General features: G+C 48.7%; 1 protein-coding gene and 1 long non-coding RNA gene across 4 annotated transcripts in view; one reads left to right on the top strand and one right to left on the bottom strand.

The window, feature by feature from the left end:
• Rbpms2 (RNA binding protein, mRNA processing factor 2) overlaps positions 1 to 9,716 on the bottom strand; it is a 33,459-nt gene extending 23,743 nt beyond the window's left edge. For 2 of the 3 annotated variants that reach the window (XM_028866527.2, XM_028866535.2), the window contains exon 1: positions 9,322 to 9,716. In XM_028866527.2, coding sequence (XP_028722360.1) covers positions 9,322 to 9,393 — 72 coding nt within the window. In that variant the 5' untranslated portion in view covers positions 9,394 to 9,716. Of the gene's footprint in view, positions 1 to 8,090; positions 8,246 to 9,321 lie in introns of those variants that run through there. The other variant, XM_037207399.1, reaches the window with a different exon arrangement.
• A 593-nt stretch (positions 9,717 to 10,309) lies between these two features.
• LOC114691964 overlaps positions 10,310 to 24,743 on the top strand; it is a 29,317-nt gene continuing 14,883 nt past the window's right edge. Inside the window, exon 1 of the long non-coding RNA XR_003734308.2 lies at positions 10,310 to 11,192. This is a non-coding gene — a long non-coding RNA (uncharacterized LOC114691964). The remainder of the gene's footprint in view (positions 11,193 to 24,743) is intronic.

A 24,743-nucleotide genomic window follows, 5' to 3' on the forward strand; every position in this document is an offset into this window, starting at 1 on the left:
TGTACAAAGGGACAGAGAAGGCAAAACTGAGAATAAGGCAAAAGCCAGGCGGTGGGACTTCAGGCCACGCTGGGCCCAGGGCTGCAAGGGGAGTGGGTCACTGCTGGGCCAGTGCTGAGGCTGCCAGGTGGACACCTCAGGGCAGCCACACCCTGACCTCAGTGGCCAGATTTTTTTTTCTTTGGTGTGCTCCAGGGTAGAGGGTAGGATTCTGCTTAGGTCCCAGGCTTGGGCTTGGCACAGCAGCTACTCTCACCCCTCCCAGGGAAAGAAGGCCCTGAGTGGGGCCACTTGACGCGGGGTGGATGGAATGTAGCAACATGGCCCGCAGACCCAGGACTTATAAGGCACTAAGAGAGGACACAAGGAAAGAGTGAGCAGTATACAGCGGTAGGCAGTGGCTGTGAACCTAGAGACACAGGCTCCCTGGAGTCCAGTGCTCAGAGGACATGCTTCCTCTGCTTCCTATGGAGCTCTGGGGTGGCTCAGGGGCTCCCTAACTCACTAACCAGATCTTCTCCAGGCACTTCATCCCACAGCTGTCAGTCACCATCACTAAATCAGCCTGGTGGAAAGACCGAGGCCTCTGTGTCTGCCCTATCATTCTGACCCCCCGGCAAACTCCAGCCCCCGATTACATGTCCTCAGAGGCTGGCTGTGAGGGTGTATTCCGACCCACACTTTGTGGTTATACTCATCCATATGAACCATCCACACAGGCTTGTGAGCCTGACGCTGTAGCAGGTGATGTAGCAGGTGAAACAGGTACTGGCCTCCATTTTACAGACAAACCAGCTCAGGGATTAGATGGCCTGTGGCCTCGAGTTGCCTAGACATTTTGGGCTCTTCCTCTCTAGGCTGTAAAACATACCCTAGAATATTGACTACATAGAGTGGGAAGGACAGGGACCGGGGACAATCCAGCTAAGGTGACAGCAAGTTATCTAAGGGGAGAAACACAGCTGGTCGTGTATAAAGTACTATGTAAGGCTTCAGACTTCATCCTCTAAACCAGCCCTAGCCTCAGGAGAGAAGGCTTCATGTTTTATGAACACAATCAGTCAAAGCCTGTCATGTGCACTGACCTATGTCTCATTCAGAAAACTAGAGCTGACATGAAGTGCCACGCTGTGCAGAGAGGGTGCCACAGCAGGATGCTGGAGACAGATGCAATGGGTCCTGACTGCCATGTGGCCCCAGGCAAAACCAGAGGCCACAGCCAGAGGCAAGGCTCCCTGGGCATTAAAGGAGGTCTCCCAAGTCCACCTACCGCCCCACTCCCACTGCTGCTGTGTGATCAGCTACCATGATCCATCACTCGCCTATATGCCCAGCGGCTCAGCCACTGTTCTACGGCTGTGAAGAGACACCATGACCAAGGCGCTCTTACAAAAGAAGACATTGAATTGGGGCTGGCTGGCAGTTTCAGAGGTTTCGTCCATGATCATGGATCATGGCAGGAGCATGGCAACACACATGACACTGGGGTAGTTGCTGAGAGCTACATCCTGATCCGCAGGTCAATAGAGAGAAAGAAACACTGGGCCGGATGCGGGCTTTTGAAACCTCAAAGCCCACCCCTAGTGACACACTTCCTCCAATAAAGCCACCTCCTAATCCTTCTAATCCTATCAAAGAGTTCCACTCCCTGGTGACTAAGCATCCATACGGCAAGGGGTGGCCATAGTCAGATCGTGGAGAGCTGACATGGAGCTCAATGTGGCCAGTGCTTATGACCAATAGCAGAACAGAAGCAAGCAAGGGCAGGCCACGCCACGCCACCACACAGCAATTCAGCTCCGTTCTGGATGGCTTTGAATCAGGGACTGCCTTCTCTCTCTCTATTGGTCCAGGACCCAATGGGATAAGTGGCTTAAAACAAAGAAAAGGCAGAATCTTCCATCCATGCTGTGGCCCTACTTTTGGAACTTAGCAACACCAACCCAGAAGGTGGAGGAAGCCAGCATTTTCAAACACTAAATGGGGTATCCTGCCACTTTACTGAAGGCGTGTTATCAGCTGCAGGAGTTCCTTGGTAGAATTTTTGGGGTCACTTATGTATACTATCATATCATCTGCAAATAGTGAAAGTTTGACTTCTTCCTTTCCAATTTGAATCCCCTTGATCTCCTTTTGTTGTCTTATTGCTCTAGCTAGAACTTCAAGTACTATATTGAATTAATATGGGGAGAGTAGACAGCCTTGTCTTGTTCCTGATTTTAGTGGAATCGCTTTGAGTTTCTCTCCGTTTAATTTGATGGTGGCTTTTGGCTTGCTGTAAATTGCCTTTATTATGTTTAGGTATGTTCCTTGTATTCCTGATCTCTCTAAGACCTTTATCATGAAGGGGTGTTGGATTTTGTCAAAGGCTTTTTCAGCATCTAATGAGATGATCATGTGGGTTTTTCTTTTTTCTTTCAGTTTGAATATCTCTAGGATGGCAGTAGTCACTTGAGAGCCAGACCATTCATTTCTTTAATTAAGATGCACACAGCAGTCTGTGGCAAGGGAGTCCCATGTCCAAATGACTAAGGGTTATGACTCCTGTAGAGACTTTAAAATATAACTAAGTCGTTTTCATTACTCCCAGACTATGGCAATTGTAAACATGTATGACAAAATCAATCTTTCGGCTCCAGCTGATCCCTCACCTTCCACTGCCGACCAGTCTTAGGTTGCCACCAAACCAAGAACAAACGGCCTGGACTCATTCACTAGGTCCCTCTACTTTTGGGACACAAACATGACCCAGAGCAGAACCCTCAAAATTTGTGGTTGCATGATGATGATTTAAACCCAGCACTCCAGAGCAAAGGCAAGCAAATCTCTGAGTTTGAGGCCAGCCTGGTCTACTTAACAAGTTCTAGTATTACTAAGGCAAAGACCCTGTCTCGAAACAAAACAAAAAAATTTTTTTCTTTTTGGGGGGCCGCAAGGGTAGATGCTCAGACACAGGATATCTGATTGGCAAGTACAAAGCTCTGGGTTTGATCACCAGCACCAGGAAAAACAGCAACTGATTACAGACACCTTTTCTGCTCTTCTCCACCCCACCTCACCAGCTCTAATGTAAAACAGAAGAGGTACAATATGTGGTTAAGCACTAACTCTAGACTCACCACTTAACAGCCCTGTGAAAGCAAACCTCTCAGCTCGGTTTCCTCTTTTATAAAAGTGATAATGTAAGGACTTGGCAGTGCTATTGTGAAAGTAGGAATTAAGATGGAGATGCCCGGGACACAGACACTGCAGACTGGCTTACTCTTAACTATCTCCTTCTCTGAGCTGAGAAGACAGACACATTCACAACAGCCCCTAGACAGGAGAGGAGACTGACCTCCTCACAAAATCCTCCTGGGTCACGCCTAGGTAAGTGCCTGCAAGTATAGAAGTCTTCCTTCCCTCATACTGAAAAGCTTGCCAACAAGCACCAAGATGTCCCACCGTCTTTTAAATGTGTTGTTGTTGGGGGAGGAGGTTATCTTGTTGTTTGGGGGGGGGGGGTTTCCTTTGTTTTTTGTTTTCTCTGTGTAGCCCTGGAACTTGCTGTATAGAAGAGGCTATCTGCCTGCCTTTGCCTCCCAAGTACTGGGATTAAAAGGTGTGGGCCACCATGCCTGGTCTTTTGTGGGAAGAAAGGGTCTCAGTAGCCCAAGATAATCCAACTGTGGTGGTCTGAAAAAGAATGGTCCCCATAGGCTCATATATTTGAATACTTAGTCACCAGGGAGTGGCACTATTTGAAAGGATTAGGAGGTGTGGCCTGGTTGGAGGAAGTGTGTGACTGGGGGTGGGCTTTGAGGTCTCAAAAGCCATGCCAAACTCAATCCCTCCCTCCCTTCCTTCCTCCCCACCTTGCTGCCATGCTTCCCATTATGATGATAATGGACTAAACCTCCTAAACTGCAAGCAAGCCCCTAGTTAAATGCTTTCACTTTTTTCTTTTATATGAGCTGCCTTGGTCACAGTGCCTCTTCACAGCAAGGGAACACTGACCAGGACACCAATTTACAATATAGCCAATGACCTTAACTCCCATCCCTCTTGCTCCCGTCCCAAACGCTGAGATTCGAAGCATTCAACACCACATCTAGCTTTGTTTGCCTTTGGTGTGTGTATTGGGCAGGCTCTTGCTCTGTAGCCCTCACTGGCTTAGAAATTCTTGTGTAGCTGGCCTTGAACTTGAGACAGTCTTCCTGTCTCTACTTTTTTTTTTTTTTTTTTTTTTTGTTTTTTGAGACAGGGTTTCTCTGTGTAGCTTTGCGCCTTTCCTGGAGCTCACTTGGTAGCCCAGGCTGGCCTCGAACTCACAGAGATCCGCCTGGCTCTGCCTCCCGAGTGCTGGGATTAAAGGCGTGCGCCACCACCGCCCGGCCTGTCTCTACTTCTTAAGAGCTGGAATTACATGCATGAACCATCATGAATATCTTTCAAATGTTTCTGATGTCAGAGAAAAGAAAAGGGAGATGGGGGGCTGGAGTGATGGCGCAACTGTTAAGAGCCCTTACTGAGCCTGCATGATACCTAAGTTCAATTCCCTGAACCCACCTGTAATTGCAGTCCAGAGGATCTGATGCCCCCTCCTGGCCGACATGGGCACTGTACTCACATACAATGACTCACACATATACTATATACATAACTAAAACATAAATTTGGGGGGGGGGAGATGCCAAGCCACAAACTTAACAGAAGAATTCCTTTAGACCAACAGTTCTCAACCTTCCTGATGCTGCAACCCTTTAATACAGTTCAGTCCCTCATGTTGTGGTGACCCCACAACCAAAAAATATTTCTATTGCTACTTCATAACTGTAATTTTGCTACTGTTATGAATCACAATGTAAATATCTGACATGCAACCCCAAAGGGGTCATGACCCACCATTTGAGAACTGCTGATTTAGACTAACCTTCACCTGTCCATCCCTGCAGGCCTAATACCCTCCTACTTACCCACACCTCAGAGAGGAAGATTAAGCTCTAACTTCTCAGAGGTGCCAGGGACCTGTTTCCTGACATCCTCTGACACCCCAGCCATTATGGGAAAGGAAGGTAGCAACCATAGGTTCAATTGTAGATACCTTGACCATCATTAACTCCTGACATTCTACAGTTTATAACTAGGTTAACATAAAACTTTTTACAAGCTGGGAGTGATGGCACATGCCTTTAATTCCAGCATTGGGGAAGGAGAAGGAGGAAGAGGAGGAGGAGGATCTCTGTTAGTTTCAGGTCATCCAGGGTTAGATAATGAGACCCTGTCTTATGAACAAACATCTTTAAAGTCTTAGAAACTTATATCCTCAACTCAGGAATCCAAATATTATACTTCAATGACCTAAGGATGCTTCCTAATTAAAAAGTACTATAGATTAATCCCAGCACCTGGGAGGCAGAGGCAGGCCAAGTTCTAGGCCAGCCAGGGCTATTAAAAACAAAATTACTGTAGGGACTGGGATGCAACTCAGTGACAAACCCCTTGCTTAGCATAGGTGATGCCTTGTTATCAATCCTTAAAACAAAACAAATACAAAAAGTAACTATAGCCAAGTCTCCAAACTCATCAAATTACATGTTGGATAAATGTAGCTTTATCAGTGTCAATCATACTGCAATAAAGTAGTTTTCAGTAACACTGAGTGTAGCAGCACATATCTGTAATCCCAGTTTTTAGAAGGCTGAGGCAGGAGGTTCAAGAATTTGAGGTCATGAGGACTGAGCTACATTGTTTCAGGTCAGCCTAGCATGCTGCCAGCCTGGGCAATGTAGCAAGATCCTCTCAATATATAAACACCATACACAATGCTCTCCAGAGACACTAATACCTAGCCATCCAGGACAATCACTAGGATTATCCAGTAGAATCACTAGAATCTAAGCAGGATTTTCAGAATCTATGTGACACTATCTGGTACTCCATCAAGGCCCACCTGGAAGAGGATATAGCCTTAGACCAAACAGTAACTTCAGCTTCTCCCCTTAATTCCTCACTGTCCTCTTTAGCCTCCAAAGGATATCAAAGCTTTTAACACATCTGCTCAAGTGCAAGAAAATGGCAGCTTCCTCCCTCCTTCACATGCTCTCAGGCTTTTCATGATGTGGCGTTTGCTATTTCTCCACATAGCAAACTCCTGGTAGTTACCGAAATAAACCATGAGGTCTCATAACCCATGAGACCCTGCTCCCCAGCTTTGCTTTTGAAATACAGCCTCACTACGTAGCCAAGTTAGCCTTGAACCTAGGATTCTCCTGTCTCTGTCTTGGGAATCATCCTTTGACCTATGCCGTACTTTTTGGAATGCCCTTTCCACTCACTACACAACCTCCTACTCCACTCATCCTCATCTCAGGGAGAGCTAACCTCTAACTTCATGGTGTCACTATGGTGCCACTGGATTAGACATACCACCACTGCCAGGCAAGTCCTCCTCACACACACACCCCACCCCACCCCACCTGCAACCTTTCATCTGTATCCCAGAGAAGGAACCTGATGCTCACAATATGGATGAAGCTCCTTGGGTAGAGCAAGAAGCAAGCAGGGAAACCTGACTGACTGTAAGAGGCAGTTCAAAGTAAGGGATTCCTCCTAGCACTGAGGAAATGCATCATTCTCCTGCAACCTGGTACCCTTAGGAAATGAGATGTTAAAAGGACAGTAGCTTTTACTTCTCTAGGCTTGTTATAGCTAATCAATAGATGATTAGGAAGAGCCAGTTTGAGCCACAGCAGTAAATCACCAATGTTAACAGCATTAGCTGGATGATGGTTCTTAGGGATTGTAAAACTGACTGCCTGGGACCCTCTAAACTAAAGCAGACTAGTTTCCCCCAAGCAACCAAAAGGAGACAGAGCTGAGAGTTCCTGAGCTACTGGCCAGAATGCTGCTGAAGGAAGGGAGACTGGAACTGAACTGGACACCAAGAGATCACCAAGCCCCCAGTTTTCTTTTATTTAAAAACTTTCAATCATATTTTAATGTGATTGTGGTGGTGGAGAAAGACTGTCAGGGTGCATATGTAGAGACTAGAGGACAACTTCCAGGAATCCATTCTCTCTCTCCACCATGTAGATCCCAAGGACCAGGTAATCCGGCTTGGTAGCCAACGCCTTACCCAGTGAGCCATTTCACCAGTTCTATTTTATTTTAAAATATGAAATGCTTCATGAGATTTCATTTCTTCTTCAACAGAGCCATGCTAATCGGCCCTTTATTATTCTAATTTTAGTGTATGTGCCACCCAAATGAGGACCTGCTGACCACCAGAACTCTGCTAAACACTAAATCCAAGCCCATGTCCCTCTGCTGGTACCACTACAAGACTCTGAATCATCAAGGCTATAGCATACCCCAAGGACCATAGGAAAAGCGGTGACTCTACTTTTTGAATAGCCTCTTTCCCAGAAAGGGAATTTTGAAAAGCAGCCAAGGCACCAAGGTGGTGGTGGCCCAAGCCTTTAATCCCAGCACTCAGGACGAAGAGGCAGGAGGATCTCTTTGAGTTCGAAGCCGGCCTGGTCTACAGACTGAGTTCCAGGGCATTAGGGTCTACACAGAGAAACCCTGTCTCGCAAACAAAACAAAACAAACGAAAAAGTAGACAAGGCCCACACACTTCTTCCAACTCTTCAGTGTGGCCAACGTTTAATTCCCAGCCAGAACCGTGGGTCTGAGGATCTGGTCAGACTTTCAGTATGAAGTCCCTGATGAAGGCCAACCTTTTAAGAGATGCAAGACTGGGGTCGATCCTTGCACAACTTGAGGAACCACTGCCCCCCCATCCCAATTTCAGCACAAGGGATGAGAAAACAAGCTGAGATCACAGACACACCAGCTAACAACAGGCACGCATCACCGCCCTCCCCTGCCCCCCAATTCTCATGGGAGATTCTAAAATTCAGGTAGCTCAGGATGGGGTCCTGCAGACATTAAGGTCCAAAGAGGCCAGAGCTAACAGAAACCAAAACCAGCCGCCACTCCTGCTACTCTAGCCAAAGAGATGCCAGACCCTCCGTTCCCATCTCTTGAGTGAAGTGACTCGTTGCATGTAATTTTCTGCCTCCGTGTGCCCAAAGCAGGATCCAAACCTGGATCATCAAGACGTCAGTCCCTGGTGCACTGAGGCTGGATGCAGGCCTCTGCTGCCCAACAGGAGGCCATTCGGTGGCAAACCATAGCACAACCAGCAAGAAACATGAGGGCCTCTTCTGCGGTTTCTACCCCAGACCAAAGGGAAGGGCGCTAGGGCTGGATAACTGACCCTTGGTTTCCTGGGCAAGAGCATGCCAGGGCGGGGCAGGAAGGGTCTCTCAGCCCCGAGTGACACAGCACAGCCAAAGGAGCTCCTTAGGAGCCCAGAAGCCTGGCCCCTTTTGATACTAATTCTGCCTGCCTGCCTGCCTAGCCTCCATGCGCAGGCATCTTTCAAGTTTTTATCCCCCACATGTGCGTCGCCCTCACCAGCCCATGAAACCGACAGGCGCTGGTGGTTCCTCGACGCGGTCTCACCACCCCTTCTTTTCAGCACAGGGCGGCTGGACAAGATGATGTCACCTCTCTTTCAAGGATCCCACCCAGGACAGTTTGGGGTCCCGGCTTGGCTACTTAGGTCAAAGGGCGAGAACAGGGGAGACTTGGTGTTTCCAAGTTCTCGCTTTCCTGACTGTAATTAATTAAATTGCCGGCTCATCTCTGCGGAAACCCAAGTTCTGGGACTGGGAGGCGAGGCAAGCCCGCCCGCCCGCCTGCCCACTAAGACTACAGCTCTCGAGAACCTAGGCGCAGGGCAGCTGGCCCGGCCTCCAAGGTCACGGGGAGGGGTCAGGGTGGGAAAGACTGAAGGGCGAGCACGTCTCCCGCATGTCCACCTCAATAACCCCTCTCAGCTCCTTCCACCCGGGGATGGGGGGGGTGTCCAGGCCACCCATGAGGCGCTCCTCGGCCGAAGCGCGCGCGCCAAGCCGCAAGCGAGGACCCGGCGTGGGGAACGCGGGCAGCGGGCGGAGGACCCGTGCGGGGCCCCCGCGAGCCCACCACGGGGCCACCCGGATGGCGGCCGACGCGCGCACGCCCTTCCTCCAGCCCGGGAGGGCGGGCAAGACAATGCCGGCCCCGCCGGGCCGGTCCAGGCCGCACGCCCCCGCCAGCGGGACCGGAGCTGGCCCTCCCCGGGGGCGAAGGGCAGCGGCGGGAAGGCGCGGGAGCGGTGGCCCGCACGGCCTCGCGCCGCCTCGGGCCCCGCGTGCCCTCCTCCCGCGCCCACCCTGCCTCCGCGTGCACCTCACGCGCGCCCAGTCCCGCCGGCGGCCGCACACCCACCTCCTCCTCCAGCGGCGGGCCGCTGGGGCCCGTGCCGGTGCAGTGCTCGACGTCCGGCTTCACGCTGCTCATGGTGAGGGGGAGGGAGAGTGGGGAGGGGGCGCCGCGGAGAGGGGAGCGGGACCGCGGGGCCCCGAGGTGGGCAGGGGCGCGGCGAGCGGTGCGCCCCCCGAGGAGCGTGCGGGCTCGTGCGGAGACGGAGGGCTGCGGCGTCCAGCTAAGGAGAAAGGGAGGAGGAGGAGGAGGAAGGGGGGGTCACATGAAGTTTGGAGGGTGCGGGAGGCGGCCGAAGCGGAGGGGAAGGCACCGGGAACCCGTGCGCAGCCCGAGCGGCCGCCGCCTCCGGCTTTTCACTGCGGCCCGCGAGTGCGCCCGCGGCGGCGGCGGCGGCGGCGGCGGGGGGCGGGCGCCGGGGGAGGGGGCGGGCGCCGGAACCGGCCTCAGCTGGGGCCCGGCCCGCCCCGCCCCCGCCCCGCGGTCTCCGGGGGAACGCGCAGCCAATCCCCGCAGCCCACTGCGGGCTCGCCCCGGCCCCGGCCCCGGCCCCGGCCGCCGCGCTCCGGCCTCCCTGCCTCTCGGAGCTCCGGCGGGCGGGCGGTTTCCCCTCGCCGCTTCCTCGGCCGGTCGGCCGGCCGACCCCCTTCCTCTCTCCCGCACCCGGCTCTCGCCGCCGCCACCCCCACCACCCCGCCGCCGTCCCTTCTCCGAGGCGAGTTTTTAAACTTTGATGAACTCTTCCAGAGAACTTTTCTTAAAGGAGCCGCGCGGGGTTGGGTGGCGCGGGAGGTGCCCGGCACGCTGCATCTCCAGCCCGGCGGTGCTCCCGGGTTTCAAACCCTGACGTGGGGTTGGAAGCTGTCATGGGCGCACACGCACGCACACGCACACACACACACACACACACACACATTCCCGTGGGGGTCCGGCCCCGCGCGCTCCCCTCGCGCGCGCGGCGGCGGCGGAGGGCCGGGCTCTAGGGGGGGAAGGCGGGGAAGGGGGAGGGCGGCAAACACCTGATCTTGAGCAAGGCACCGAGTGGTTCTGCTGAGTGACCTTGAGGAAATCACTTCCCCTCTCTGGCCCGAGGCGTCCAGCCCCGAGGGTTGGGAATTAGACTACCAAGTCTCCCCCCCCCTTCACCTCCCCAGCTATAAGAGGAGGGTTAGGGAGCCTACTCGTTTTCACCTACAGGAAGAGGTACCTCGAATGACCTAGAAGGTTCCGTTCGTTACCTCCACCCCACTTTTAAGACTCCTCACGTCTCGCTCTTTTTCCGCTCCAATTCCGAACCCCTAGGGTGGGGGAGGGAAGAGCGGGCTGACGCCTAGGGCGGGGTCACCCAGACTCCCACCCGCAGTGGCCGGGGCGCGGCCTTAGGGTCGGATTTTTTTCCCCCGGCGGTGTAAATACTGACCAGGACCGTCTGCTATTCTGCAGCTAGTAAAAAACCCTCCCCTACCTGAAGTCGCACTGGGAGAGCCGTGGCCCTGCGGAGCCGCCGGAGCCTTGGGGTCCTTTCCTGTGCCCCCACCCCCCGCCCCGATCATGCTTCAGCAGCCAGAGCTGAGAGGGGAGGGGAGCTGGCCCGGGTCAGGCGTCCCCGGGTGCGATCTGCTGCCCCGACTTAACGTATGGAACTGGGGTCTTAGTATTGGGATTTGGGGCGGGAGCCCGCGCTCAGAGGCGGTGGACATGAAAAGCCTTGGTTGACACCCCTGTACCAGTTAGGAACCTTGACCCTGGGCAGTGGCTTAGACCCTGAGAATTTCCCTGCGCCGACCTGCCAAATACAGTTAGCTCCATCACGCGTGAGGGCTGAGCTGTGGCCGACCTCCCTGACAGCTTTGTCGACCTAATACGTCATCTCACAGGTAAGTAAATTGAGGTTTTTGCTGGTGATATATGCACCCATTTGGGAAATACTCTTGAGCCCCTACTGTGGCCTGGGGGAGGGGTACTCCATTCTTCCCAGTTTTCGTCCTTCCCGCTTCCGGCATCTCCAGGTGGTACCAATCTTGTGAGTCCTCAGATACCTCTACCACATTTTCCCCTCCTGCAGATCTTCCCATAAGGCCCTTGATGTCTTCCTTTGCCAAAGAGGAATTCCCATTCCTCCCTCCCCTTAGGATCCTGCTGTAGAAAAATCTCCTGTAGCTCGGGCTTTTTCCAGAAGAGAAGCACAGTTTACTAAACTTAGGTATCCCTATAGGATTGATTTGAATTTTTCTTTTTTCTTTTCTTTTCTTTTCTTTCTTTCTTTTTTTTTTTTGTTTGTTTGGTTTTTGTTTTTCAAGACAGGGTTTCTCTGTACTGGCTGTCCTGAAACTCACTTTGTAGACCAGGCTGGCCTAAACTCACTGAAATCCACCTGCCTCTGCTTCTGCCTCCCAAGTGCTGGGATCAAAGGCGTGGGCTACCACCACCCAGCGATTTGAATTTTTTTAATAGAGAGGCATCTTGTGGTTAAGGGCTCCATTTTATAGATGAGGAAGCTGAGACCCCAAAGAAGTGACAGATGAGGCATGGGCCCCCATCACTGCATTTTTCATGTTAGGAAACTGGTAATGTTTTTAAAAGTAATACTTCTTTTCTAATGCTAATACACACTTTGTAAATACTGAAAACTCTGAAAATGAAGCCCAGTCCTGCCATCTGATGCACAAGGTTATTATATCCTCTAGTCCTTTTCTGCATCTTTAAAAACCAAAATTCACCCTATTCAGAACACACACTTTACACTTTTCTTGTAACAGATTCTTCACTCAATTTTTGGTGTCCACCTCCCCATTTTATTGAGACAGGGCCTGTTTTGTTGAGTAGGTTGAACTCTTAATCCCCCTGCCTCTGACCCTCAAGAAATAGGATTACACGCATCTAGCACTTCCCTTGAAATTATTTGTGGAGTTGGGGCCATATATGTCATGATACTTGTGTGGAGGTTAGAAGACAATTTGGAGATGTTGGTTTCCTCCTTCTCTAGGTGAGTCCCAGGAATGGAACTCCAGTCTTTAGCCTTGGTGGCAAGCACTTTTCCCAGCTGAACTGACTGGCTGGTGCCTTGTCCCTCCATGTTTACAGAACAGAGCTGGGGTGTAGGACCAGCTTGGCATGCATAAAGCTCTGTATGCAATCTCTAGCACTGGGGGAAAAGAGTAATTGCTTAACTCCCATTATATATTATCGTTTGTTTGTTTGTTAGTTTTTCAAGACAGGGTTTCTCTGGTAAGTCCTGGCTGTCCTGGAACTCACTCTGTAGACCAGGCTGTCCCTGAACTCAGAAATCCGCCTGCCTCTGCCTCTGAGTGCTAGGATTAAAGGCGTGCGCCACCACCTGGCTATATCTTATCTTTTATGTAACATTACTATCTCTTGTTAAATATTATTTTCATTTTCTTTCTTTTTTTTTTTTTACTTGCTTTCATAAGCAACACTTAAATAAAAAAAAAAAAAATATTCTTTGCTGGGTGAAGTGATGCTTGGCTTTAGTCCCAGCACTGGGGAGGCAGAGGCAGGTAGATCTCTGAATTTGAGACTAATCTAGTCTCCAGAGTGAGTTTCAGGACAGCCAGGATTACACAGAGAAACCCTGTTGGGGGGTGGGGGGAGGACGACAAACAAAAAAATCTCCTTTTATGTAAGTGTATGTGCCTGAGTATATGTAGTGCACATGTGCATGCATATGGCCACAGGGGTGGGAAGACAGAGTCAAGAGTCCCCTGGAACTTTGGATCTTCTAGAAGAACAGCAGCTGCTCTGAAATGCTGAACCGTCTCTCTAGTCCCATAAATAAGCAACACTTTATGAGGATTCATGTGTATGTGGAGGGAGTGTGTAGCTGACATGCCTGTGTGTGCATCTGGAGGCCAGAGCAAGACATCAAGAGACTTTCTCACTCAGTCTCTCTTTGCTGGGTCTCACTGAGAGGGAAGCTCTGCCACTTCCACTATGCTAAGGAGCTCTCAGAATCTACCTGTCTCTGTTCCCCAAAGCTAGGGCTATAAATATATAGCCATGTCTGGTGTTTTACATCCACGGTGAGGATTTGAACTTCAGCTTGCAGAGCAAGGCTCTTACCCACTGAGCCATTTCTCCAGAATCATCAAGATTCTCAACATGTCAGGAGAGCTTCTGTTATGTGTGACACCTCTTAAGCACTTTGGAAGCAACTGTCTTTTCTGGGCCCCACAACCCCTGGAAATGTATCTCTAACCGCAAAGAGACTTGGAGATGAGGGAGACCAGAAGGCTCAACCCGGCCGCTATTCCCTGTGTGTCGTTAGGATTTTCATACTGCCTACAGGTTCAGTCCTCATCTGGATGGAAAAGGCAGTTGTGGGAGTACAAGTCTGCCTTCCTGCCTGGAGGATGGGAACTTCCCCTGTGTCCTCCAGCTGTGACCTCAGTAGCTCAGCCTCTGAGCTGCTCACATTTCTGTTCCCTGCAGTCCCCCCACTCCAGCTTGCCCTTCCTCAGTTCCCACCCTCCTTTCCACATGCTCAGTGCCTTCCCTCTTTTGACCTGGGAATACCTTGTTTGGGAATCCTGCCTACTTCCTAGTTCTCGGGAGTATCTGCTGGAGGAGTAGCCTCCCTGAAGAGCTTGACCAGTGCTCTTCCATTAGTAGATTTCCAACAAATCTATGAATAATACTAGGGCTGCTTCTGGAGGATGCTTCGGGTTTATCTGGTGCCTAAGCCCCTTTCTTGGTTTTCTATACATATATTTCTTGTTATTTATTTATTGATTTAGCCCTGACTAGAGCCTGTCATGTAGACCAGGCAAGCTGTCTTCAAACTCAGAGATCCACCTGCCTTTTCCTCTTGAGGTCTGGGATTAAAGTTGTATATCACCACTCCCAGCCACAATACTTCTTTCCTTTTTTTTTTTTTTTTTTTTTTTTTTTTTTTTTTTTTTTTTTTTTTTTTTTTGAGATAGGGTTTCTTTATGTAGACTTGGCTATCCTGAAACTCCCTCTGTAGACCAGGCTGGCCTCAGAGATCAGCCTGTCTCTGGCTCCCAAGTGCTGGGACAAAAGGCATTTTCAACTGCTGCCACCACCACCACCCCGGCAATATTTCATTCTTAAGAGTAGGAAAAATTCCAGACACCAGCTACTAGAAAAGAATGAAGAAAAAAAGTAGGAAAAAAAATCAGATAACCTCACTCCTGAGCAGTACCACCCTGGTGTATCTGGACATTCCAAAGCAGATTGGGAATTCTGACTTCATTTTCTCTACCATGAGATATCCTGGGCGTAACAGAGGTTGAGGATGACCTTGAGGTTCAAAGAATGGTGTTTCTGAGGCTTATTTTCTTGGTTGCTGACGGGTTTTAAGTTCCCACCTTTTAGGTGAAGTAGGTCCTGGGGGGAAGGGAACAAGAGACTGTTTCCCAGGTTAAAACAAATTCTCTAATCCCCTCTTGACCTGCACTCTATTTACACATTAGAAAACTGGGCCTCAGAACTATTGGAGGAACTCTCCTAGCCCTTAGGAAATATTGTTGGATGTCAGGGAAAGGACCTGAGTTTCATTCTCCAGCACCTTGGTGATCCCAGTGCGCAGGGCAGAGAATGGATTCCTGAGACTCACTGGCCAGCATGGCCTTATCAGCCAGCTCAGGTCCAAGGGAGATACTCAGACAACATGGTGAACTGCTCCTGAGGAATAAATGTCCCTGCACACTCTAGTTCCAGCACAGGAGGCAGAGGCAGGCAGGCCTCTGAGTTCAAGGCCAGCCTGGCCTACATAGCAAGTTCCAGGACAGCCAGGGATACAAACACAGGGCTCTAACTGTGGAATGTTGAGCAAGCCACTAGCCAAGTGTCAATAAATAAGCTATAAAATGGAAATAGTAGTGCTCGGTTGCAGGAATGTCAGATAAGAGCCAGTAAATCTGGGTCATTGTGTCTCAGAGTCTCTGAGATCTCATCCTTTATTTTATTTTGCTTCTCTTATTCTGAGCCACTTTGTGAACCTGGATCCCAAGTTCAAATCAAAGACAAACACTACTACTCCCAGAGTAGATTTATCAGAAGACCTGAGTCTGCATTCACTTGACCTGGCAACCGTTCCTAAAGTAAAACTAGAGATACCTCTCAGAGTCTCCAGAGGGTCACTCTGGTTTCCTGAGTATTGAATGAGCTCCTAACCCTGACAGTTCATTGATGGCCACAGAGTCCAAGGCAGTCGGGGGCATGATAATGAGGTCAGGAGAGGGATAGACTAGGAACTTCACTCCAGGTCCAGACTTCTAGAAAGACAGTATCTTCTCCCAGCCACACAACAGAAGGTATTTACTGCCTCTCTCCACCATTGGCTGGAAATTAGGAGACACCCAGAAGAGAGAGATGTGTCTTTCATCTTTATCTCCAGTCTGTGACTTCTGAGTGCCTTCCCCGGGTCCTGACAGGAAGAGTTCAGGAATGACTTGTTGAATGAGGGAAAATCGAGTGTTCAGGGGTAAGGCGTGTGGTTCACTTGAATGCTTGCCTGGCATGCTGTGGTGGTTTGAATGCTTGTGCGTCCTATAGGCTAATCTATTTGAGTATTTGGTTCCCAGCTGGTGGGTTATTTAGGAAGGACTAGGAAGTGTGGCCTTGTTGGAGTAGATGTGTCTTTGGGATTTGCTGCCTACAGATCAGGGTCACATCTCAGCTACCGCTCCAACACTGTCCCGCTACTTCCCACCATGATGACGATGGACTAGTGCTCTGAAACTATAAAGCAAGCCCCCAATCAAATGCTTTCTTTTATAAGTTGCCGATGGCCATGGTGTTTCCTCACAGCAGCAGAATAGTAACTAAAACACATACCCAAAGTCCTGAATGTGGTTCGAAGCACTGCATAAACTACTGTTCTAACAGCTCAAGGTCAACCTCAGCTGTACAGTGAGTGTGAACCAGCCTGGGCTACATTAAAGCACATCTCATTTTTTTTTTTTTTTTTAAAGAGAGCAAGAGGAATGGAAAGGAAAGCAGCTAGTGTTCCTGTGGAAAAATCTCTAGAAGCATTCTTTTTAAATTACCATATCAATGACTGCTTCCCCTACCTTAAAATGGGAGAGGAGAATTCCAGGAACCTGAATGGGAAAATTATACGGGCTGAAGAAATAATACGAGCCTGTTGTAGTGGCTGCCTTTGATCCCAGCATTGGAGAGGCAGAGGCAGGTAAATCTCTTCAGCCTAGCCAGGGCAACAAGGTGACACCCGGTCTCAGAAAAAAAGAAGAATCCAGAGAAGTCCTAATAGGGTGTCTGAGCGGGCCAAAGTTTCTGTCCTCGACACTGACGACCCTACTTAGGGCCTCCTCTCAGCAGCCAGCACTTGTGAATTCCTGTGTAGCCTCAGTGGTCTTTGCAGAGAGAGAAACTGAGGTTCAGTGGCTGACATCGAGTCCCTTGAGTTAACACACAAGATGCTGAGTATCAGTTTCTGTTTATGTTTCTCCCCAAGGGCCAACTCTGGTGTCATTCCTCCGGAGCTGTTGTTCATCTTGGTGGGTTTTGTTGTTTGGTGAGGCTAGGGTGGTGGGCCTTCATCGCCCAATCATGAGACTATAAGCCTGTGGATGGAACCACACCTGGCTTTTTAGAGGGATTCCAAGGATGGAACCTTCAGGTTTTAGGGTTTTTTTTTTTTGTTTGTTTGTTTGTTTGTTTTTTTTGGGGGGAGGGGGAGTCAGGCCCTTCCTGTGTAGCCCAGGCTGGCCAGGAGCTAATAATCCTCCTGTCTCTGTTTCCCTTTCTATCATCAAAAGCAGATGGTAAGTACTGTTGATTTCAAAGTGCCCCCTCCCTCCCGTGTTGATGCATTGGAAACTTACTCCCCAAATTCATATGTTAATAGTCCTTGTATGTGATGCAGCCCCAGGCTGCTGAGCAGATTCTGGTGCCATGTTCTCGGACTTAGTAGTCTCCAGAACCATGAGCAAGGTGAACTTCTATTCTTTGCAAATTATCTAATTGCGGGTATTTTGTTAAAGCAACACATCGTGAACTAAAAGGGTCACTAGAAAAACAATAAAGGTGATCGGATCTTTTTCCTCGGGAAGCTGAGGCAAAATGGTCTGAAGTTGGGGCCAAGAAGGAAATTTTCCTTCTAGGAAAAAAAATCAAATTAATCAAAGATCTTTTCATACGGACCTCTAAGTGATTTTTTTGTTTTGTTTCAACAACTCTCTGGTTTTGTTTTTGTTTGAAATGGGTTTTAAGTTCTGGCATCCATTAAACAGCACTTGCTAAACTTTTACTGGCTATTGAGTCCTTCCCAGGGAACCAAAGGTCACTGAAAATACCTCTTTGGCCTGCTTCCCTGGGTGACTCCGTGACCTCCACCCTCTCAGCCAGACAAATTACAGAACTGTTCACCAAGTATGGCAGGCTGGCCCTACTAGCCCAAGTTCCCAAAAGCCAAAGGAGCTGATGTGGGAGTCATTGCACTTGACCAGCATCTTAGTTACGGTTTCTGTTGCTATGAAGAGACACCATGACCATGGCAACTCATATAAAGGAAACATTTCATTGAAGGGGTTTGCTTACAGTTTCAGAGGTTCAGTCCATTATCACCATGGGGGGGGGTGGAGCATGATGACAGGCAGGCAGATGTGTAGTAGCCAAGAGTCCTACATCTTGTAGGCAACAAGAAGTCGCCTGAGACACTGGGTGGTATCCTGAGCATGGGAAACCTCAAAGCCCGCCCCACAGTGACACACTTCCTCCAACAAGGTCACACCCACTCCAACAAAGCCACACCTCCTAATAGTGCCACTCCCTGTGAGATTATGGGGGCCAGTTACATTCAAACCACCACACCCAGTGGGCCGAGTGGCAATCTTGTGGGTCCTGAGGCGCCATAGAAGATGAGGGGGGCAGGATGAAGACAGCATGACCCCTTCCCTCTGAAGGTGTCAGTGCAACCTCTGGGCCCCCCATTTTTACTCCCATCAAGGGGAGGTCACACTCATTCTCTCCAAGAACTTAAAAGGCAGGGGGGCGGAGAGAGCAATACCCTAACCTAGGTATCTCCTCAGTGGAATGTACAGGGAACTGCAGGTCATAGGATCTGTCAAGGGTCATAGATATATCTAGGGTCAGCTGACTGCATTCTTACCTGCAGATCAAAAAATTTTTTTATTACTATTCAAGTGTATGTGTCTGAGTCTCTGCCATGTGTGTGGAGGGCAGCCGAGGACATCCGAACCCCTGGAGCTGGAGTTACAAGTGGTTATGAACTTTCTGACGTGGGTGCTGGGAACTGGAGTCCGTTCTGGAAAAGCAGCAAGCTTTCTTAACCACTGAGCTGTCTCTCCACCACCCACAATTAGCTTTTGAAAAAGGCCAATTCCCTGGCCACATCTAAGAATATATCTAGGGGGCTGGAGGGATGGCTCAGAGGTTAAGAGCACTGGCTGCTGTTCCAGAGGTCCTGAGTTCAATTCCCAGCAACCACAACCATCTGTAATGAGATCTGGTGCCTTCTGGTGTGCAGGCATATATGTAGGCAGAACAATGTATACGTAATAAATAAATCAAATATATATATATATACATATATATATATGCCTTAGGAATTTCCTAGTAACCCAGCAACCAGAAGCCTAGGGCCTAGATCCATTTGTCTACACCAAACATTTGAATTTCCACCAGAAGCTAACCCTGTGTCAGTCAGAAATGGGGGCGTTCATAGTTCCCACACTGCTGCACCTTCAGCTGTGGTCACAGAAGAGCTTTCCAGATTAGCATTTGTTGAGTACTTGTCCATTGATTCCTTTCTGTTATTTCATTTTGTTTTTCGAGGCAGGGTCTCACTATGTAGCTCTGGCTGACCTCACTGTGTAGACCATGCTGGCCTAGAGCTTAAAGAGATCACCTTCTTCTGCCTCCCAAATGCTGGGATTAGCTCCCAAAGGCATGCTCCACCACCAACCAGCGTCCGTTGACTTCTTAGCATAGTAGTTAAGCTTTTGAGTTCAGGATGGAGATGGACCTGTACTTGTTGTACATAGTATTTGTTTCTAGGGCTGTAGGGAAAAGACTAGCCACTCAGCCTCAGTTTCTTCATTCATGAAATGGGCATAGTACCCGCCCCATACGTTTGTGTGCGGTCAAATGAGACAGTATATCTGGCAAGGGCAGGCCATTCTCTGGTTCAACCCAGCTCTGTCTCCCATGACTTCACCCAGCTTTTCCCTACGTGATACAGATAGGGCAGCCCTCTGCAGACAGCAAGCCCTCTTCTTTACATCTGACCGTGGTTCCTGTCACCCGAAAGCATAATTGCCCCCTCTTCTGAACTCACACTAAAGGGAGAGAAGTATTTTGGGAGGGGGATAGTGTCCAGCTGGGCCAGGCCTCTGGCAGTTCCTGGAGAGTGCGGGCATCAGAACAGCTCCATTAATACCCTGTAGACAACAATGTTCTGCAGAGAGAAGAGCCGCTGGGCCCTGCTAGTAGAAGACCACCAACAGAGCTGTGTGCTGGGCTCTCACATCCGAGCCCACCTACTCCTCGTTACTGCTCTGTGAGGCAATTTTTCTGTTTTACATTTGAAGTACAGAGAGGTCAAGTAACCTGCACAAGGAAGCACAATTGTGCCTGTCAGGACTGGAACTTGAATCCAGGGTGCCGTGTGCACACTCCTGAAACAGAGTGCAGGAAGCGAATTTAATCTGAACTGAGATCTCTGAGTCCAACTTGCAGTTTCCTTCCAGGAGTTATCTAGAGAAAGACTTGCTAATTTCTTATCTCATAATAATAATCTCCTGTGTTTATAGTACACTCCCCTTCCATGAATATATATCCTCTTTTCTATTTTGAGACATCATCAGTGTTTCTATATGAATAAAACCTACATGTAGGTTAAGGATAGCCAGCTTGGGCTACATGAGACTTGTCAGGAAAAAAAAAAAAAAGTCCAAATAAGCGAATACTGTACAAAATAATATTGAAAACAATTTGAGCCAACTACAACAGCATATCCCTATAATCCCTGCACTCCAGGAGCTAAGGCAGGAAGATTACAAGATTAAGACTAGCCAGGATATATAAAACCACCACAAAGAGTTAAAATATGTGATTACTGTTGACCAGTGGGGACTGAACAGGTAACTCAGTGATAGACTGCTTGCCTTACATGTCCAAGGCCCTGGATTCTATTCCCAGTGCCAACAAAACAAAATAAGAAACTAGATATGATCCAACAATTCCAATGCTGGTACGTGCTTCAAATAACTGATGAACAGTTTCTCCTCAAACAAATCCTGTATGTGAGTATTCCTACTAGTAAAACAACCCAAATGTTTGCCACCTGGCAAATTCATCAACAAAAAGAATTGATGTGAACACCCTGAAAAAATATGGGAGGTGAAAAAAGCCAGAGTCGAAGGTCACATTGTACGATTCCGCTTATAAAGAATATCCAGGCCGGTGGTGGTGGTACATGCCTTTAATCCCAGCATTTGGGAGGCAAAGCCAGGTGAATCTCTGTGAGTTCGAGGCCAGCCTGGTCTATAAAGTGAGTTCCAGGAAAGGCGCAAAGCTACACAGAGAAACTCTGTCTCAGAAAAAAAAAAAAAAAAAAAAAAAAAAAAAAAAACAGAAAAGAATATCCAAGCTAGCAGGTGAAAGTGTACAAATTTAATCCCAGCACTCAGGAGGCAGAGGCAGGTGGATCTCCATGAGTTTGAGGCCAGCCTGGTCTACAGAGCGAGATCCAGGACAGCCAGGGCTACATAGAGAAACCCCATCTTAAAAAAATAAAAAATAGGCTGGGTGGTGGTGTCGCACGCCTTTAATCCCAGCACTCGGGAGGCAGAGGCCGGAGAATCTCTGTGAGTTCAAGGCCAGCCTGGTCTACAAAGTAAGTTCCAGGAAAGGCGCAAAGCTACACAGAGAAACCCTGTCTCGAAAAACCAAAGAAAAGAAAAATAAATAAATAATAAATAAATTGTTAAAAATAAATAAATTGTTAAAAATAAATAAATAAATAAAAATTAAAAATAAAAAAACGAAACAAAGCAAAAATAATAATAATATCCAGAAAGAGGCAAGATGCATGTTAGAATTTTCTGGGAGCTGAGGAGATGAGAGCTAGGCGTGGTTTGTTTGGGGGTCTATTCTGGTAGAATGACAGTGTTCTGCCGCAAGATGGAAATGATAATTAAACAACAATGCTCATACTAAAGTTCTGTAGTTTAACATAATTAATATAGGGTGACTTGGTGGGGAAAGGCACTTGCTGTTCAGCCTGACCACTCAAGTTCCATCCCCAGAACCCACATGGTGGAAGGAGAACTGCCTCCTTAGGGTTACTTCAACAGGTGCAGTGGCATAGTGTGCCTACCCTAGAGTCACATCATACAACAATAATAAATATGAAACTTACAAGACAAAAAGATTAACTTTGTGTTCAGTGAATTTTACTTAGTCTGATGAAGGGAATATTGATCCCTAAGATCATTAAATCTTCCAACCCCTAGTCTTCCAGCAACATTTACATATATATGGCTGGGATGCCAGAAACATCTACAGACCTTTGTGTGTATAGTTTTAATGTAAATGTAGCAGCTTGTATACATTGTATCTTTGTTTGTTTGTTTTTTGTTTTTCAAGACAGGGTTTCTCTCTAGCTTTGGAGCCTGTCCTGGAATTCACCCTGTAGACCAGGCTGGCCTCAACTCACAGAGATCCTCCTGGCTCTGCCTCCCGAGTGCTGGGATTAAAGGCGTGGGCCACCACAGCCTGGCATAGACATTGTATCTTGTTTCTTTTTCTCAGCAAATAACTTGGTGGTGAGTCTGTATCTGGAATTTGTACTGGCCATAATGCTATGTTCATTCAACTTCCACTTGATGGACGTCTTCTGGTTGATCATCTAGCTTATCCCAGTTGTCAATTAGGTTTCTCCCCCAATCTATTGCTATATTTTTATTACTGGGGTTTTTTTTGGGGGGAGGGGTTGTTTGTTTGGTTTGGTTTTGTTTTTTCGACACAGGGTTTCCTTTTGTAACCCTGTCTGTCCTGGAACTCTGTAGACCATGCTGGCCTTGAACTCATAGAGATCTGCCTGCCTCTGCCTCCCGAATTATGGAATTAAAGGCATGGGCTGCCACAGGCCAGCTATTTTTTGCTATTTTCCACAAAGCTGCTGGGTTTTACATTTTGAACATTCCTTTTGGTCTTTTCTTCACCCGTTTTTTTTCCCCTTTTGCATCACTGAAGATTGACCTCAGCCTCCTGTCTTTTTTTGTCTCTCTCTCCGCAGTGCCGGCCATGAACCCAGGGCATTCCAGGCAAGTGCTCGGCGCCCTCCCCCCACTCAGCTACAGGGTCTCTGCAGCTGCAAAAATATTGCCTGTTTGTTGTACACATTTCAAAGAACTCTGAAGTTCATATACCAAAGTGGGAGAACCAGCCGTACCCCAGTCCCGTTCCCCAGAACTGGATCTGCTCCTTCTTCCTCGGCTTCCCTTCCGAGGCAGCTTCTGGCTGCTGGCCTGCAGCACTCACACTCCCCAGAGCTTTTCCTGTGCACAGCCTTGTCCAGAGCTGCAGCAGCAGCTTCCCTGGTTCCTCCTCCTGCCCCACCCCCACCCCATTCCTTCCCTCTTCTTTTAAAGAGACTTTCCCCCAGTCTCCCTTTGTTCTCAGGACCGGAGTTGGAACTAAAGTTTACAGTCATATATGACTTGTTGGGTGGAGTGGCTCATACCTTATCTCTGCACTTTAGGAGGCTGAGACAGGAGGATTGCAAGTTTGAGGCTAGTTTGGGCTACATACTGAGACCCTATCTTTTAAAAAAAAAATACCAACTACAAAAAAGTACATATATGTGTGCATAGACATAAATACACATAGTAGCTTACAACACCAGACTCAGCAACAGCTGGTTCTAGCAAATGTTTTCAGAACTAATACTGGGTCCATAAGATGGCTCAGCAGATAACAGCACTTGTAGCCAGGGCACAGGAGTTGACTCCTTATACCCTCTCGATGGAATCAGAGAACCGGCCTGCACCAGTTGTCCTCAGAACCCCCACCTCACCTCCCACATGCATGCTAGGGCACACACAGTAAATGTTTCAATTTTTTCTTTTCTTTTCTTTTTTTTTTTTTTTTTTTTAGACAGGATTTAATTGTGTAGATCAGGCTGGCCTCCAACTCACCAAAATCTGCCTCCCAAGTGCTGGGATTAAAAGTATGTTACAGGTGCCAGGTGGTGGTGATGAACACCTTTAATCCCAGCACTCAGGAGGCAGAGCCAGGCAGATCTCTGTGAGTTCGAGGTCAGCCTGGTCTACAGAGCAAGATCCAGGAAAGGCACCACAACTATGCAGATAAACCCTGTCTCAACCCCCCCCACACACACACACACAAAAGTATGTTACAGGCTTAGGGGGCTGGAGAGATGACTTGGGGGTTAAGAGCACTGACTGCACTTCTAGAGAGCCCGAGTTCAGTTCCCAGCAACCACATGGTGGCTCGAAACCATCTAAAGTGGGATCTGATGCCCTCTTCTGGAATAAAGTCAATAGAGCACTCATATACATAAAATAAATAGATGCATCTTTTTTAAAAGAGTGTGTTACCACACCTAACCTAGAAAAGAAAAGAAAAAAAAAGAAAGGTGAATAAAACAGAATGCTCAAGGAAGTCAAAAGGTGATCCTGTCTGATTCTTTTGTTTGTTTGTGGAGGTTTTCTTTTGAGATGTGGTTTCTATGTGTAGATCAGGCTGTCCTGGAACTCAATCTGTAGACCAGGCTGGCCTTGAATTCACAGAGATCCACCTGCTTCTGCCTCCTGAGTGCTGGGATTAAAGGCAATCTGTTTGTTTGTTTGTTTATTTAATGTTCATTGGTGTTTTTCCTGTGTGTATGTCTGTGTGATGGTGTCAGAAACCTTGGAACTGGAGTTACAGACAGGTGTGAACTGCCATGTGGGTCCTGGAAATTGAACCTGGGTCCTCTGGAAGAGCAACCAGTGCTCTTAACCATTGAGCCATCTCTCCAGCCCCAGTACAGGCCAATCTTAAAAAGGCATTTTTTTTTTTTTCAGTAAGATTCTCTGTTCCCATGGTGACATCTGGGCCAGAGCTGCTGCTGAAGGCCATGTCTGGGTCCGTGGTCCTGCTGTAGATGGGGTCTGTGTTGATGTCTGTGGCCTGTGTCACCTTAGAGGGCCATAGGAACCATGGGTGATGAAATCAGAGGGCCATACGGAGCCAGCCCTGTCCTTTGCTGGCCCTGAGACTCATGGGAGAGCTGTCCCCCAACGCCGAATTCCAGAGAGATGGTCCCACTCCTCACCACAGGAGAGAGAGCTGACCCTGATGGCATGGGGAGCGAGCGGCCCCAGTGGCAAGGACTGACCAGCTCAGCTCAGCTACCACCCACGCCCACAGCTGGGCCTTGGGTTGACCCACTT

The sequence above is a fragment of the Peromyscus leucopus genome, chromosome 7, assembly GCF_004664715.2.
Source record: "Peromyscus leucopus breed LL Stock chromosome 7, UCI_PerLeu_2.1, whole genome shotgun sequence".
NCBI classification, from domain to species: Eukaryota; Metazoa; Chordata; class Mammalia; order Rodentia; family Cricetidae; genus Peromyscus; species Peromyscus leucopus.